Below are 18,312 nucleotides of genomic sequence, written 5' to 3'. Positions count from 1 at the left end.
ATTTTTGAATAGGCTATGGTCCCTTTTAAAGAAAAAAAAATGTAGCAGAAGCTAAAAAATGTTAGTATTAATTTCTATACTCTCTAACTATTTAAATATGCTGTAAGGTTTTGAGATCACAGAACTTCAAAATGTTGTAGATGATATAACATGTCAGCCACTATAGTTACTACGGTGTACGCTTAAACCTTCAAAACTATTAATACGTCTTCCAAATAAATTTACCTTTCGTATAACTATGCCGGAGAGTATATTTCTATTTATGAATATAATTTTTGTTACTTATTTTTTATAAACCCGTTGAAGTTGATGAAAATTAGCAGTCTATGTGTGTTTAAACAATGCGATGGCATTTAACAGTGTTACTTTTACTTATTGATAATAAATTAAGACAGTGAATATCTAAAGTGTGTGGGTAGGCACACCGCCATTAGAGGCTTGCTTCCAGTTGATTCATAAAACTGTGTTCTTAAAATGGTTGACACTTAGGTAAATAGGAAATTGGGGGTTGGGTATCCTTAAATAAAAAACACGAACATGGAAGTTTTTATTAAAAAATCTTGGTGATAAGTTACAAATACATATTATAAATATAAATACAATAGTTAGTATAAATATCACAATCCACCCAACGATTTCACTGTATTCTCAAATATATGATCCTACTAGTTCCAAACTGTATGAGTTAATAGTAATGTGTTGTATAAAAGTTATTTGTAGAATAGTTGTTACTTGTATTTGAAAATATTCTGCTGTTGATTTATTTACTAAATATATTCTATATAAATTACCCTTCTCCTAAATCTTAAAATAGAAATATGAAGCATTCATCCTAATTTTTTGTCTTGAATATGTCTAAAAACCAATAAAGATATACAGCTCCTGTTTTCTCCAAAGTTAAGTTTTTCAGTTTTGTCAAACATTTCTCCACAATGTATTATGAAAAAGTCGTGGTTGCTGTTTGAAAATGTTGAGTCAGGTTGCACTAGTCTCTTTGGAGTGCAATCTCAAATTTCAATTACAATTAAAGATAGTGACTGTTAAGACATAAAAATATACCTAGTAGAACTAGACTTATTGGCTCATTCGGAAGAAGTTTGTGGATTTTGTGACAAATGAAATATTAATATGGTTTATGGAGGGTAGGGGGAAAGGTCAGGGCTTGGGCACTATCTATAAGGTCAAATGGGCAGTGAACAGAGTAAAGCTTTGACTGCGGGCAGATGCCTTATGCCACAAAATCAGATTGAGAGTACTGAAGGTCACTCGCTATAGAGCCGCAGAGAATGTGTTGAGGATGGCATCATCTCAGGCTTCTTCCAACGAGGTCCTGAAACAGTTCACTATTCTGTCTGCTTCTTTAAAAGTATTATTTTTTCCTCAGTTTTTTTAACAACACTTCATAAAAATTCATTTAGGGAAAAATGGAGTGAAATATCTGTTGTATAGATGGATATAAGAAGGGTGATAAAATGAAAATTCCAAGGAGATTTCCTGAATCAGCAGCAGACATTTCCAATCACAATTTGCAGATAATTTATGGCTGTGTCAGAGGAAAGGTATTAGATCTGTGAAAATTGCTATAGTAGTACTCATCAAAAAGAAATGGGCAGTTTGTCTCATCTCAGGTTTGACTATGCACGTCCAAAGAAATAAAGTATAAGGTTACTATTGATCAAAAGCTAACATGAAATACACACTTGGACAGTGTACTCAACAGAGCAATAGTCTCTCACAATCCTTTGAAACTGTAGTGGACTCTGATGTGGTTTGAGGTCACTCATCAACAATCATTAGTCTCCACATTGCATATGGCACCTTTATCTAGTGGCTCACAGTATAACATATAATAACAGTCTACCAAGACTTGTGAACATTAGTTCCACGGGCCCTTAATAACACTTCTGTAGCAGTGGAGGCAGGTCCGTACTCAGACCGGTCTTTTCGGGCAATTGTACCAGGGCCTGTGTTGGGCCTCCCGGCAGACTGTGCAGTGGTGGGACATTACGGGGCCCGGCTGAACATCTCTGGGGCCCGCCAAGACTGAGTGTGGCCCTGATTGGACATATACTCAACCTAGTAATTTGCAATAGAGGCACAGTTATCAGTTGCTGGGGGAATGCCAGTTGGTGTAGGACATTCTCCAATTATTGAAGAGAACTCCATCACTACTATATTAGGGGTAATAAGGCATATCTGCTGATACTCTTACTCGGTCTACTAGGAAACTTTGGGTGCAATATAAAGAGTTGAATCCAGCCCCAACTAAGGTAGTGTCGTGCACTGGTGGCTCTATAACACTACGGAATTCAGGATGTATAGCTTCCTGTTGAGACTAATTCCATCGCAAATGAGAATGTGAAACATTAGCACAATCTTTCAGGTTTATACAGTTCTCACTTGTGTCTAGCGAGAATAGAGAGAGGTGCTATGCAGTTAAGCGAGTTTTTGTGCACCCAAATTCTTTCAAACCTTGCATGGTCATATATCATTTAATCGTCTAGAACTCGGATGTGTACAAGGCCATCAGGGAGTGTACAGAAATGAGATGGCAGGAGGAGGAGGCTCATAGTACCTGAGTTTGCCTCTGACATAAGTTGCTTGACGTAAAGAGCCACAGTCCAACATCTTCCCAAAGCACAGCATCACAGTCAGACAAATCTACCGTAGTCAACTACTTGGAAAACTCTTAAGGCCCCAACGTAGCACTTTAAAAATCTCTTCTTTCTCTATACAGTTTACAGTGCTCCAATGCAACCATGTAATTATTTAACTAAAAAAAAAAACATGAATACTAACCAACATAAAGTATTGAACTTTCAGTTAAACGTTTTGAGATATTTGTTATTACCTTGTGAGATTTTTATCTGTAATAATTTAAAAGTAAAAAGTTGTTAAATGTTTTCTCTAAAAAGATGAAGATTGTTACTTATCTTGGTCCTGCATGCCTCGTCATGCAATTCTATCTCGGTACACAGTAAGAGCATTGTCAAATGTACTGAGATGTGCGTACTCTGTAACAAAAAAGAGAAATTTAAAAAATACAATTATAAAACCTCTTTGTTATTTAAATTGTGCTTATAAAAGCATAAATATGTTCGTATTAAAATTTAAATAAATAAATGATTCCAGCGAATCAGTTCCAACAATTCCAGAGTATTCCTTTGATTCTTGAAACCCCCTTGTTTATGCCTGCTGCAAGAACGTAGCCAGCGAGGGGGTCCAAGAGGAGCGGACCCCTCCAAATTTTCAATTTTGTTGAATTACTTTTTTAGCAAATGATTATTATTATTATTATTAAAATAATTGAGTATTACTGAAATGTACTGCTGAAAGATCGGTCTCAACATTGAAACGGGCCAAGAACGTTTTAAGAAACATGGGGGATGAGCGGTTGACTGCAATTGCCTTACTTTCTTCCACTACGGGAAAATATCAGTGACCCCCACCCCCAAAATTTTTTCCTGGCTACGTTCTTGCCCTACTGTACTGTGGTATAATTATTATAATTTGGATCTCGACTGTAACAACTCTGGCTAGTTTATAAAATACAAATATTACAAAATAATATAGTTTATAGTTTACAAATAGATACTTGGTTGATTTATAATCCTTTTGTTTTATAGCCTAGAGAGTATAAGGAAACATGTTACAGGACAAAATGTATGGATAGTCTACTTACAAAGATGTATTCTCAAGGCCTGTGTGATTGGGACTTATAGTTTTGTTTAGAGTAGTGTAGATTGAACTATTCAGCATGCGTAGTAAAATATACAAGGATATAATTGATTCTTACAGTTCAAAATATGTATTTTTAAGCATTTTTCCAATTAGAGAGTGAATGTTTCATAGTTCTATCACAGTACAGACGTATAACTCTTAATGTAAGGTGTATTGTGTATTACAGGTAGTGAAGAGACCTTACACCCGTATTGTTTGCAACCAGGTTACATTGTCAGTGACTCTGTCAGGATTTATTCTATTAAAGTTGAGGTCATTCTGTAAAGTTAGAAATAAGCAGATAATGTATGACATGTTAGATGAATGATAACTATTTCCTTCTACTGTTATTGTTGTAGTTAAGGACCAATTGTATTGTAGAACGATTCAGGTAACAAAGTGTGTTAGTGTAATTTACATTGTAAAACAATGATATTGTGAGGTGGAGATGTACTAATGTTGTATGTAGAGGTTGTAGGCGAGGCGGAGTCGGGTGGAGATGTGGAGATGAGTTTTAGCGGTGAGTGTACGACTACGAGTGTAGTGTGAGTGACTGTACTAACCGTTTGTAAGTGTCTAGTCACAGTTTTTGTGTTTGATATGTAACCGATACAGGTGTGTCACATGTTGCTAACTGAGTTCATTTTTGTAGTGTAATTATTTCAAACTGTTAGTAGTACACAATCACAAGTTAAGTGTAACAACAATTTGTTTGATTTGTCTGATAGAACCTAACTCTTGTAATGTTTAGGGTCCAGGGTATGTTCTACTGATGGCCTTGATATCTGTTCCATAATAACAAGTCCGAACCTTAAACTCTTTTACGCCCGCATTTTTCATTGTAGTTTTGTGATGCATCTGGTGTCAAAGATATGGCTTGTGTGTGGTCAAATAGTATATAATTTGTCTAACACATTTATTGCTACATTAATAAAAGCTTATTATTACAAGAACAACTCAAATGTTTAAAAAAATAAATAAAACAGTATGTTTTGTGAAAATTCAAAATATATTTTTGTTCATGTAAGCCTTAAACTTTAAAATGACCTATCTTGTATAATTGTGTGATTTGTAGCTTTTGTTTAGCGATTTTATTATGGGACAGAAGTTGAGGTAATTTCACAACAATCAGTTCTTGTTAGGCTACCAGGAGTGACCTCAGGTTTGTAGGTGAAGATGGAGATGCAATATTTATATTGTACTGTATGTTTCTTGTATAACTGTCTATATCTAGTATTCTTGAAATTTAAAAAAAGCCTTTTTTTGTTACCTAGACGATTATTAAGGATAAATGTAAATGTAACACTACTCGTATATAGTTCACATTTCTAAAATTCCCAAATGACAGTTGTATATGCAATCCATTTCCATTAATTAATAGAGATTAATTAATTTTGAACTTCTAACAAAGATAAGAGTGTGGATGAAACAAAACCTAATTAAAACCACTTGTTTGCCTTCTGCACTTACAGTAGGGAAATTCAAATAATGTTTTGTATGTCTGATTGATTTTATTGGTATTATACAAAAACAATGTATTTCAATAGAAAATATTAAAAAATATTTGTATAAAAATATTAATAAATATTTGTATAAAAGTATTTAAAATGATGTGTATAAAATATTAAACAATATTTGTATTAAAATATGCGTATCAAAATATTGAAAAGTATTTGTATAAAAATATGTGTCTAAAAATACTAAAAAATATTTATATAAAAATATTTGTGTGTAAAATATGTAAAAACATGTTTATAAAATATTAAAAATATTAAAAATTGTATAAAATATTAAAAATATTTGTATTAAAATATTATAGAAGTATTTTAAATTGGTTTACAGTGAACAATATTAGAATTATATGGTGGTTCAAGTTGCTCAGGTGTGGACAGATATATGTAAAATATTCCCTGTATCCAATAGTCTTAATTTAATTAGTAAAAACACTGGTATTTGTACTGCATGTGACCACTACTGTATCCACATTGCACTAGGAAACACATACTGTGTGTTTTCACTATTTTTAGTCATTAATAATTTGAATTGGCATTGAAGTTTCTGCTGTGAGATAGTGTTTAGTTCATTTGTGGTAAGGAGAGTTTATAGTGATGTACTACCATGGGGGGGGGGGGGGGTTAAATCGTCTCTATCCCTCGTCCCTCCTAGTTTTTGTGTGCAAAGATTTGAAAATACAGCTTTCTACAGCCTAAGACAAAATTTTAAATTATTACATAAAACAGTAGTCAAAATGGGAGGTATTGAAAGGTTAAGAAATATTAAACAATAATGTTCTGTCAGATTATATATTTCTTTCATTGATATATGTAAAACCAACCATGAAACACATAAGCGATGGTTATATGACAGACAACTATGTAGAATTAGCTGGTGATAACTTAACATTTATTTACATTTATTTGGCAGTTGGTGTTGTGTGTGTTAATAAAAAAAGTTATTATTATTACCTGAGAAAACGTTATCATTTAATAGCTGTAACTCTTTTTATATTCTCTCGTATCGACCTCCACCTTAATATTATTAGTACAGCTAACAATTGATGTTTTCGTAGGGGAAGTTTCTCTATTGGTTTCTAGAAAAACCAAGCTGTGTGCTTATACAGTGCACATTGGCTTTGACCTCTGGATCCAAGGATACTCAAGAACCTAAGGATATTTGTGCTATGTTAGATTCACTCTGTCTCACATGATATACAATTATATGGTAGAAACACAAAATTATACTCATATAGACATCTGTTTGATTTCAGGTTTATCTAAAATTAATATCAATTAAAACCAATTTAATATATATAATATATATTTTAAATATATATTATAATATAAATATTATATATTATAATTTATATTATATATTAATATAAATTATATTATATATATATATATATATATAATTATATATATAAATTATATATATATATATAATTATATATATAAATTATATATATATATATATATATATATATATATATATATATAATATATATTAAATTGGTTTTAATTGATATTAATTTTAGATAAACCTGAAATCAAACAGATGTCTATATGATAACTTAGTTAATTGTCAAAATAATAATGGGTTCTGTGAGGAAGACTCAAATATCATAGTTTACAGTGTTGCATGTAAAACAAATGTTGAAAAATGTTGGAATATTGTAATTATTTCATTATAACCTGTTCTAAAATTTATTTTAAAATATCAAGATTAATATGAGCTCCTAAATTAAGCACAATCAGCATTGCAAGTCCCTTGTACTCCATTTTGTTATCAGTGTTAGGTAGATTACAACTAATGACTGGTGCTTTTTGTGATACGTCCAAGACCTTGACTGTGTAGATAATATTTATGTACTTTGAAATAAATTCACTACAATTTTAAGAAATGTCCAATGGTACAACAAAATATAGAATGGAAAACTGGCTTGACTACCCCTCACCAATTTATTATTTGGGGAGGTAGAGTTCCTAGTTCATTGTTAAAGCAGGCAAAAACATAACTGCAAGCAACTACGGCCCAATTTGCTTGATATAGAATTTTCTGAAAATTATGAAAATTATCACTATCTCACCTTGTGAACATTTATGAATACACAGTTTCATAAGAGACTGGTGTACATCAAGTGTTGTGATATAATTGGTGAAATAGAGATCAACCTAAAATTGACAACACTACTTCTATAGTACTACTGCATTTGAGCGAGGCACTTAATTCTCTGATATCATACAAAAATATTAAAATTTTAAATCGTTTGGAGTTTTTTCAACATCAGCAAAGTGGTTTAATAATATACAAAGGTATCTGCTAGTTACTTAACAATAATATACATTTAAAATGGACATTTCCATAGTTTAGCACAGTTTCTGTTACTGTTGTGTAAAAGAATATTGTTTATAATCTATAGCATACAAAATGTGAATGTTTTAGTTTCATTATAAGTACGGTTATCAAATCAAATATTTAATTGTTATTAATATGGCAATAGAAATTATTTCTGATTAAATTCAGTTATTAACAGTATTAATTATTTATCATACTGATAAAACATCAAACAGAGGTAATAAAAAGGCTGTTAATATCACATTTAGGACATTACAGAAAGTAACAATTCCCTATTGTTAAAAATCCTATTTCCTCTCAAATCATCTATTTCCTACATTAAAATTTAAACAAACTATAAAACAGCACTAAAAATACAAAAACGTTTATAACCACAGCACATATATCACGTATATAACATAATTATATAAAATACAGTTGTTGATACTTGCGACTAGTGTGAAGTTTCCTGGTCTGTGAGTGACTGACAACTTACACAACAACCACAACCAACATACCCATTAGGGACTCTAATGGGCAGTTAGATACCAGCCAGACAGTCAACAATTTACCACACACACACACACACACGTCAGTTCTACAATATATCTTTTGTGTGAGAACTGCTCTATTCACCGTTCTCAGTGTCATTCTTTGTGTCACATTATCTCTTACCTACATCCAGGACTACCAAAATAATAATTCTTGAATAAATTGAGTAACCATAAATCATTTCTTTGGATATAAAAGTTATCTTTAATTTTAGATAATTCAGAAAAGTAATGAACACAGTGTGAGATAAGTCAGGTTCACGTTTTCTTACAGAATGTACAGTAGAATATTTATCTCAAATGTATAGTTTTATGTACTTTGTGGGGAATTAAACAAATTATATAATAATACTAAAAAGATCCAAATTCAGAGTGTTTCAACAATTCCTCCTCTTTCCCCCCACCTCCACTACTTGACTTTTGTATGTTTGGTTTTCTTTAAAAGTAACAAAGGCATTTTTAAAACCAAGCTTAAGAAGTAAATTGTATCTTAGGTCCCAGAGTGTATTCATCTGTTATATTTCTAAATGTCCTTAACTAAAAACTTTGTTTGATTCATTTTATGGTATTTGTCAGTGTGTGGACAAAAATAAAAATAAAAAGTGGAAAAAAATTTAAAGTTATGTTATAAATTATATTTTGACCTGTGTATATGTAGAGTAAGATTTTTATAATTTACACTATTCATTTATAGCTGGTGTACATGTTTCTAATGAATAGAGAACGATTGAACTACCAATATAAAAATGAAACTTTGCAAATATGTATTCATAATTTAGGCACCAGTACATACACTCGACACATTTTTGGATTAACTATGGAGGCATGAAAATAAGATACAACTGTTCTCGTGTCCATCAATTGAAAGGGAATATTACACATCTGTGTAATATTCCCTTTCAATTAGTTACAGAGTATATCTATACTCTGTAACTTATGAATAACAATGCACTACATGTGAGTTTAAAGTAATACAATACATGGTTTTTATAATGGATTGATGGGATTTTAACTCATTCAATATTAAACTGTCCTCCTCAGCTTGTGACATAACACAACAAAACCATTAGGAGTTAAGTTTTGTATGTTAGTTAATTGCCAGTGTCAAAAAATATTGTTTTCATTGTTTATAAACTTCCAATGCAGACAGGGAAAGTCTAGTAAGAGAACGAACTCAAGCCTGCACATTTGTTGGCTTTACAGTCTGGAGATATTCTGATATTCTATCCCTTTCCATTCTAATATCTTCTTGTCTGGTCGTATTTAGTGCATACAGTTTTTTCCTCATTTTAATGGATTCATTTAAGAGACATTTGATAATGACTGTATATTTATTTCTTCATAACGTCAGCTGTTGAATGTAATAATCAGCTAGTTATTGATTATTGATTAATAATTTTCTTGATTATTACATGTTTATGTGAGGGAGATTGCTAGATACCTCCAATACTCATGATAATCTAATAGCACAATACACTTGATCCTTAAAGGTTCATCTAAATGTAATCTTGTTGTTTTATTACTCTATTAACTATTCATTAATTACCTGGTCCAATGTGATAGCACATAAGCAATGGTTAAGGAAAGAGATTTGAAAATCATAAGTTTATATAATAAATTTTATAAATAATGAGAGGAAAAAAGTAACATTGCTGTATGTTATTTTACATTGGTGTTATATCAGAACGTCATAATTAAAACATGGCTTTTAGGCCATAGTTCTCTTAAGCTGAAGTTTATACATATCTCAAGAATAACATTTTTTAATTTGATTACAGTGGTTATGAATTCATCAAGAAGTATTATTGTTGACTTTTGATATTTTCAAGTTAACATCAATGTTGGAAAATCATAGATAATTACCTGAATAAATTAATGACTTTAATATACAAAGATAACGCTTAATAATAGCATGTAATATATGTGGAAAAATATACTAAGTATGACTGTGAAAGTCTTAGATTATTCTCATATATACGACAGAGTATAATACAATGATGTTTTTTTAATAGTTAAAAAATGTTTATGTTGTATTTAGCTTTGTTCCTCGTCTAGGTAAACAATTACAGTAAGTTGAAATGTAATTTCCAACCTAAAATTTGGGGCAAGGAATACACTTGTTATTGTAAGGAAAGAAATTGCCTGTAATTTAAGGTAACAACATAATGCTGGTCAGTTGTTGGGTTGGGAAATGAGAAATGGAGTTAGGAATTCTTTTTGGAGGCACATTAACTTTCGTTTTGAGAAATAGTGTTTGTTGTGTAGAAGTTGTACAAATCATTATTTTATTTAGGGGTTTATTTTACCTCTCAAACATTCAAGAATATTTTTCAAGCAATAATTTATTTTTAAATCTAAGCAAAACTAATTTTATTAGTTTTTAAACAAAACAGAATAGAAATACGATTGAGCCAAACATTTTTATTGAATAGAATCATCTCAGCCAAATTTTTTTGTATATGCATAAAACAAATATATATTTTAAATGTAATAGCTTTGATAGACATTTATGTCACAGTAGAACTAACACTAAGTGAGTATCACAGTCACTCTCACAGCACATCATATTATAAGATAGTTATTTATATACTATGACACGTCTTTGATTAGGAAGTGGCAGCATTTTTCAGAGCTACAGAGTTTTCAATGCAGAATATTTTGGACATTTTCTGATAACTCGAATCAAATAGTATGGAGTTACACAAAAGTGTCCACAAAGTCAACCCTCAAAGGTTGTTTTCAATACAAACTAAATTTTTTAATTTTATCAATAGATTTTAGTATTCAGCCTGTTAAAGGAAATTTAAAAAAAATATTTTTATTGGTGATAAAAAACTCCTGACCCTCTGAGTACTGTATGATCTGGTGAAGGATGGACTGCACTTAGGTTCAAAGTACAGTGCAACCTCGTTAAGGTACTAGCTGGAACCATGGGCGTTCCGATATAATGAAAATCTAGGTTAACCGGAGATTATTTAAAAAATAAAGAACAACATGTACAAACAATAAAACAATACACTATTTGTTTATTCGGAAAGACACTTAAAGTTCACATCAAGATAAAGTATAATACAGTACATACAGTTTAATTTTTCTGAAAGAATTTTGTTGGTTTGGTTTGCGTCAGCTTTGTATGTCGCATCCTTTACAACATGAGAAGCTCGGCCGATGTCTCTTCTTGTTGCTCGAAGTAAACCATTAACTCTCGGCCTTTTTATCGCAACAAGTATCAATACATATAATTATTGAATTGTACAAACAGTCTGCTGATGAACAAGCATCCGTCCCAAGCTTGGCAGTCTGGGTAGACGACAAAAAGCTAATTTAAAATTTCCCTGAATTGGTCGGGGTTATCTGGAGATCTGACATAAAGGAGTCTGACTTAACGGGATTGCACTGTATTATTGTTGAAGTTTCGTACAAAATTGCAATAGTGTAATTATTCTCTTATTTTCACTTACCGTACCATTATTTTTGAATTTACAAAAATATACTTTAGTACTTTTTACACTAGAGCAAGTGTATTTTTTATAAACAGAGTTTACTACTTGAATCTTAATTTCAACTAAAGACAAAGCTATTTATTGTGTAGTTTGAATATCAAAATTAGTTGTCTTTGTTGTTATCTTGTCATCAGTGATGTTGAATGGGGTCTGACTCGGAAGTGCCTTTAAACTGTTAATGACAACATTCTCCCGTGCCGTTGTGTCTCAAACATTGTTTTATAAAAGATGGGGTGCAATATCGTAGAAATCAATGTTCAAAAACAAAGTAGTCTCAATCAAAGGTAAAGCTGTAGAGGGATAATGCTTTGTTCACACAGGACCTTTGACAGCCAACCTTTTGTTAGGGAGATTCCCTCTTTGTCGTGTTATTTTTCTATCACTGAGTATTTGAAACTCATCAACAAAACTGAATTTTTACAATCGCATTCGACTTCCTGCTGACTGTGGCAGGTCTTTAATAAGTTGGTCTCATTGGTACTGAATTTTTCACAATCACATTCGACTTCCTGCTGACTGTGGCAGGTCTTTAATAAGTTGTGATAAACCATCACTTTTGTTGGTCTCATTGGTACTCTAAAACTAACCAAACTACTAACTAACTAAAACTAACTCATCAACAAAACTGAATTTTCACAATCACATTCGACTTCCTGCTGACTGTGGCAGGTCTTTAATAAGTTGTGATAAACCATCACTTTTGTTGGTCTCATTGGTACTCTAAAACTAACCAAACTACTAACTAACTAAAACTAACTCATCAACAAAACTGAATTTTCACAATCACATTCGACTTCCTGCTGACTGTGGCAGGTCTTTAATAAGTTGTGATAAACCATCACTTTTGTTGGTCTCATTGGTACTCTAAAACTAACACGGGAGACAAACAATAACAACACAATAACTAATCCTTTAATCTTGCTTTCTGTGTGTTAAAAATGACACTATCAAATGTGTAATACCTGTAAAACATTGTCTCAGGTTAGCTCGTTAAGTTGTTTTACTATTTATCAATAGCATTATCATTCATGGCTTAAATATTAAAAATATTAAAGAGGTGCTATTGTTATGAGCATTATGAAGGCCTACATATAAAGCAAAATAACAAGTCACACACATAGTTGTTTGTAAATTTCTTTTTGTAGAATAACATGTTTTCAGCGTTAAAATTATCTTATCTTTATATATGGGGTGTTTATAAAAATAGGATAGTTTAGTTGGTATGCTCTCAGTGGTGTTCACGTTTTTAATTTTTGTGATTATTGATCCATCATTACAATACACAGAGTACTTTTCACTTTTCATAAGTGCTAAAGTGTCATATTGTCTTTTCATTAATAGTAAATAAACATTAAGTAAGAGGCAGTCATGTTAAACTGATGTAGGGTTTTGAACCATAAAAATATTAATAAACCTTAAATAATTCCTTTACTGTTATTTTTGTCGCAAAGTTTAGTAAAATGTTTTGTTCTAATCTTATGACTTATTTAACCATCAAAATATCTTTAACAAGATACTAAATTTGTATAGTTTTTCATAGTGGAACTTAGAATTGAAAGCCGATTACGACTGTATTTGAACTTAGACAACAAGAATTGATATTATAAATATCTAGGCTAAGTTCATTGGCCAGGTTGATATACGTTTACATTCCAATGTGGAACCAAATAAAAATTTACCACCCTGACATTTATGGGTCTTGAGAAAAATGGGTTTTGTGCATTTATAGTAATTGTAAATTTTATATTTCTAAAATAAATTAAATCAATCTTCAGAAAAACTACGTACTTCTTTGGATTGAACCGGAAGGACTCTTATCTTATAAGATTTATGTAAATTATTATTGTGTAAATTATTTAAGATTTATACTATATATGAAGCCTTTATTATAATACACATTAAAGTTAAATGGGTTCCTCTAATAAGATTACATGTGTAATAATGTGAGGTTGGTTCATGGAGAAGAGAGACTAGAGTGTTGATGTTCCAGCACACATCTCCTCTCCAGCCCCCACCTGTGGTCAGTGCTGCCAGTTATAGTAATAATGTGAGGTTGGTTCATGGGGAAGAGAGACTAGAGTGTTGATGTTCCAGCACACATCTCCTCTCCAACTTCCACCTGTGGTCAGTGATGCCAGTTATAGTAATAATGTGAGGTTGGTTCATGGAGAAGAGAGACTAGAGTGTTGATGTTCCAGCACACATCTCCTCTCCAACTTCCACCTGTGGTCAGTGATGCCAGTTATAGGAATAATGTGAAGTTGGTTCATGGGGAAGAGAGACTAGAGTGTTGATGTTCCAGCACACATCTCCTCTCCAACTTCCACCTGTGGTCAGTGATGCCAGTTATAGTAATAATGTGAGGTTGGTTCATGGAGAAGAGAGACTAGAGTGTTGATGTTCCAGCACACATCTCCTCTTCAGCCTCCACCTGTGGTCAGTGATGCCAGTTATAGTAATAATGTGAGGTTGGTTCATGGGGAAGAGAGACTAGAGTGTTGATGTTCCAGCACACATCTCCTCTCCAGCCCCCACCTGTGGTCAGTGATGCCAGTTATAGTAATAATGTGAGGTTGGTTCATGGGGAAGAGAGACTAGAGTGTTGATGTTCCAGCACACATCTCCTCTCCAACTTCCACCTGTGGTCAGTGATGCCAGTTATAGTAATAATGTGAGGTTGGTTCATGGGGAAGAGAGACTAGAGTGTTGATGTTCCAGCACACATCTCCTCTCCAGCCTCCACCTGTGGTCAGTGATGCCAGTTATAGTAATAATGTGAGGTTGGTTCATGGAGAAGAGAGACTAGAGTGTTGATGTTCCAGCACACATCTCCTCTCCAGCCTCCACCTGTGGTCAGTGATGCCAGTTATAGTAATAATGTGAGGTTGGTTCATGGAGAAGAGAGACTAGAGTGTTGATGTTCCAGCACACATCTCCTCTCCAGCCTCCAACTGTGGTCAGTGATGCCAGTTATAGTAATAATGTGAGGTTGGTTCATGGGGAAGAGAGACTAGAGTGTTGATGTTCCAGCACACATCTCCTCTCCAACTTCCACCTGTGGTCAGTGATGCCAGTTATAGTAATAATGTGAGGTTGGTTCATGGGGAAGAGAGACTAGAGTGTTGATGTTCCAGCACACATCTCCTCTCCAGCCCCCACCTGTGGTCAGTGATGCCAGTTATAGTAATAATGTGAGGTTGGTTCATGGGGAAGAGAGACTAGAGTGTTGATGTTCCAGCACACATCTCCTCTCCAGCCCCCACCTGTGGTCAGTGATGCCAGTTATAGTAATAATGTGAGGTTGGTTCATGGAGAAGAGAGACTAGAGTGTTGATGTTCCAGCACACATCTCCTCTCCAGCCCCCACCTGTGGTCAGTGCTGCCAGTTATAGTAATAATGTGAGGTTGGTTCATGGAGAAGAGAGACTAGAGTGTTGATGTTCCAGCACACATCTCCTCTCCAGCCCCCACCTGTGGTCAGTGCTGCCAGTTATAGTAATAATGTGAGGTTGGTTCATGGAGAAGAGAGACTAGAGTGTTGATGTTCCAGCACACATCTCCTCTCCAGCCCCCACCCCTGTGGGCAGTGCTGCCAGTTATAGTAATAATGTGAGGTTGGTTCATGGAGAAGAGAGACTAGAGTGTTGATGTTCCAGCACACATCTCCTCTCCAACCCCCACCCCTGTGGTCAGTGATGCCAGTTATAGTAATAATGTGAGGTTGGTTCATGGGGAAGAGAGACTAGAGTGTTGATGTTCCAGCACACATCTCCTCTCCAACCCCCACCCCTGTGGTCAGTGATGCCAGTTATAGTAATAATGTGAGGTTGGTTCATGGAGAAGAGAGACTAGAGTGTTGATGTTCCAGCACACATCTCCTCTCCAACCCCCACCCCTGTGGTCAGTGCTGCCAGTTATAGTAATAATGTGAGGTTGGTTCATGGAGAAGAGAGACTAGAGTGTTGATGTTCCAGCACACATCTCCTCTCCAGCCCCACCCCTGTGGTCAGTGATGCCAGTTATAGTAATAATGTGAGGTTGGTTCATGGAGAAGAGAGACTAGAGTGTTGATGTTCCAGCACACATCTCCTCTCCAGCCTCCCACCTGTGGTCAGTGCTGCCAGTTATAGTAATAATGTGAGGTTGGTTCATGGAGAAGAGAGACTAGAGTGTTGATGTTCCAGCACACATCTCCTCTCCAGCCCCACCTGTGGTCAGTGATGCCAGTTATAGTAATAATGTGAGGTTGGTTCATGGAGAAGAGAGACTAGAGTGTTGATGTTCCAGCACACATCTCCTCTCCAGCCCCCACCTGTGGTCAGTGATGCCAGTTATAGTAATAATGTGAGGTTGGTTCATGGAGAAGAGAGACTAGAGTGTTGATGTTCCAGCACACATCTCCTCTCCAGCCCCCACCTGTGGTCAGTGATGCCAGTTATAGTAATAATGTGAGGTTGGTTCATGGAGAAGAGAGACTAGAGTGTTGATGTTCCAGCACACATCTCCTCTCCAGCCCCCAACCTGTGGGCAGTGCTGCCAGTTATAGTAATAATGTGAGGTTGGTTCATGGGGAAGAGAGACTAGAGTGTTGATGTTCCAGCACACATCTCCTCTCCAACCCCCACCTGTGGTCAGTGCTGCCAGTTATAGTAATAATGTGAGGTTGGTTCATAGGGAAGAGAGACTAGAGTGTTGATGTTCCAGCACACATCTCCTCTCCAACCCCCACCCCTGTGGTCAGTGATGCCAGTTATAGTAATAATGTGAGGTTGGTTCATGGAGAAGAGAGACTAGAGTGTTGATGTTCCAGCACACATCTCCTCTCCAACCCCCTCCCCTGTGGTCAGTGATGCCAGTTATAGTAATAATGTGAGGTTGGTTCATGGAGAAGAGAGACTAGAGTGTTGATGTTCCAGCACACATCTCCTCTCCAACCCCCACCCCTGTGGTCAGTGATGCCAGTTATAGTAATAATGTGAGGTTGGTTCATGGGGAAGAGAGACTAGAGTGTTGATGTTCCAGCACACATCTCCTCTCCAACCCCCACCCCTGTGGTCAGTGATGCCAGTTATAGTAATAATGTGAGGTTGGTTCATGGAGAAGAGAGACTAGAGTGTTGATGTTCCAGCACACATCTCCTCTCCAACCCCACCCCTGTGGTCAGTGCTGCCAGTTATAGTAATAATGTGAGGTTGGTTCATGGAGAAGAGAGACTAGAGTGTTGATGTTCCAGCACACATCTCCTCTCCAGCCCCCACCCCTGTGGTCAGTGATGCCAGTTATAGTAATAATGTGAGGTTGGTTCATGGGGAAGAGAGACTAGAGTGTTGATGTTCCAGCACACATCTCCTCTCCAGCCCCCACCTGTGGTCAGTGATGCCAGTTATAGTAATAATGTGAGGTTGGTTCATGGAGAAGAGAGACTAGAGTGTTGATGTTCCAGCACACATCTCCTCTCCAGCCCCCACCTGTGGTCAGTGATGCCAGTTATAGTAATAATGTGAGGTTGGTTCATGGAGAAGAGAGACTAGAGTGTTGATGTTCCAGCACACATCTCCTCTCCAGCCCCCACCTGTGGTCAGTGATGCCAGTTATAGTAATAATGTGAGGTTGGTTCATGGGGAAGAGAGACTAGAGTGTTGATGTTCCAGCACACATCTCCTCTCCAACCCCCACCCCTGTGGTCAGTGATGCCAGTTATAGTAATAATGTGAGGTTGGTTCATGGGGAAGAGAGACTAGAGTGTTGATGTTCCAGCACACATCTCCTCTCCAACCCCCACCCCTGAGGTCAGTGATGCCAGTTATAGTAATAATGTGAGGTTGGTTCATGGAGAAGAGAGACTAGAGTGTTGATGTTCCAGCACACATCTCCTCTCCAACCCCCACCTGTGGTCAGTGATGCCAGTTATAGTAATAATGTGAGGTTGGTTCATGGGGAAGAGAGACTAGAGTGATGATGTTCCAGCACACATCTCCTCTCCAGCCTCTACCCCTGTGGGCAGTGCTGCCAGTTGTAGTAATAACGTGATGATGGTTGTAGGTGAGGGGAGACCGATGAGGGCTCGGACTCTGAGCCAGGGCAGTTACAGTGACCCCAATGAGACCAACGTGTTGATCTTCCAGCACACATCTCCTCTCCAGCCCCCCTACTGGACCCCCGCCCCCACCCCTGGGGGCAGTGCTGCCAGTTCTCTAGCAAACACTCCGGTACTGCACAGGAAACGCAGAGACTCCAAGGTACATGCTACTCAATAATAAGTCATTCACAAGCAATTGTCTCACGAAATGTAAAACATGCTCTAAAAGATAATTCATTAACACTTATTATTTATTAAGTTTTAATTTTAATTGAATTAAATTAATTCCATTAACCCTCTCAGGACTCATTGAAAAGTGCTAATATCTCTATCTGGTTCTATTTAAATGTTCAGTTAAAATGCAGTGTTTTATTTATCAAACTAACATTTTTTATTTTAAAAATTAGGGTAATGTATGATTTGTTTTAGGGTTAAGCTTTAGATGTAGAGTTAAACAAAGTATAAAACAATGCTTTTCGTTACATCATTACTTTTTTACTTTTTAATTTAATGCTTCAAACAGATATTTTGCTGTTGTTTTAAACCTAAATCTCAAGTTTAATGTATTTTTTAAAGCTCTTAGTGCATCAAATCATATTTTTGTATTAAATATGTGTCTTTTAAT

The 18,312-nt window shown here is 35.1% G+C and overlaps 1 protein-coding gene across 2 annotated transcripts in view; it reads left to right on the top strand.

Moving 5' to 3' along the window:
- LOC124368384 (kinase D-interacting substrate of 220 kDa B) overlaps nucleotides 1-18,312 on the top strand; it is a 149,931-nt gene that overhangs the window by 120,790 nt on the left and 10,829 nt on the right. The window contains exons 29-30 of one of the 2 annotated variants that reach the window (XM_046825672.1): nucleotides 4,190-4,240; nucleotides 17,651-17,847. In XM_046825672.1, coding sequence (XP_046681628.1) covers nucleotides 4,190-4,240; nucleotides 17,651-17,847 — 248 coding nt within the window. The remainder of the gene's footprint in view (nucleotides 1-4,189; nucleotides 4,241-17,650; nucleotides 17,848-18,312) is intronic. The other variant, XM_046825673.1, reaches the window with a different exon arrangement.

This window comes from Homalodisca vitripennis, chromosome 8, assembly GCF_021130785.1.
Source record: "Homalodisca vitripennis isolate AUS2020 chromosome 8, UT_GWSS_2.1, whole genome shotgun sequence".
NCBI lineage: Eukaryota > Metazoa > Arthropoda > Insecta > Hemiptera > Cicadellidae > Homalodisca > Homalodisca vitripennis.
Note: the sequence above shows the minus strand (reverse complement) of the source record. Positions and strands in the feature narration are given on the sequence as shown.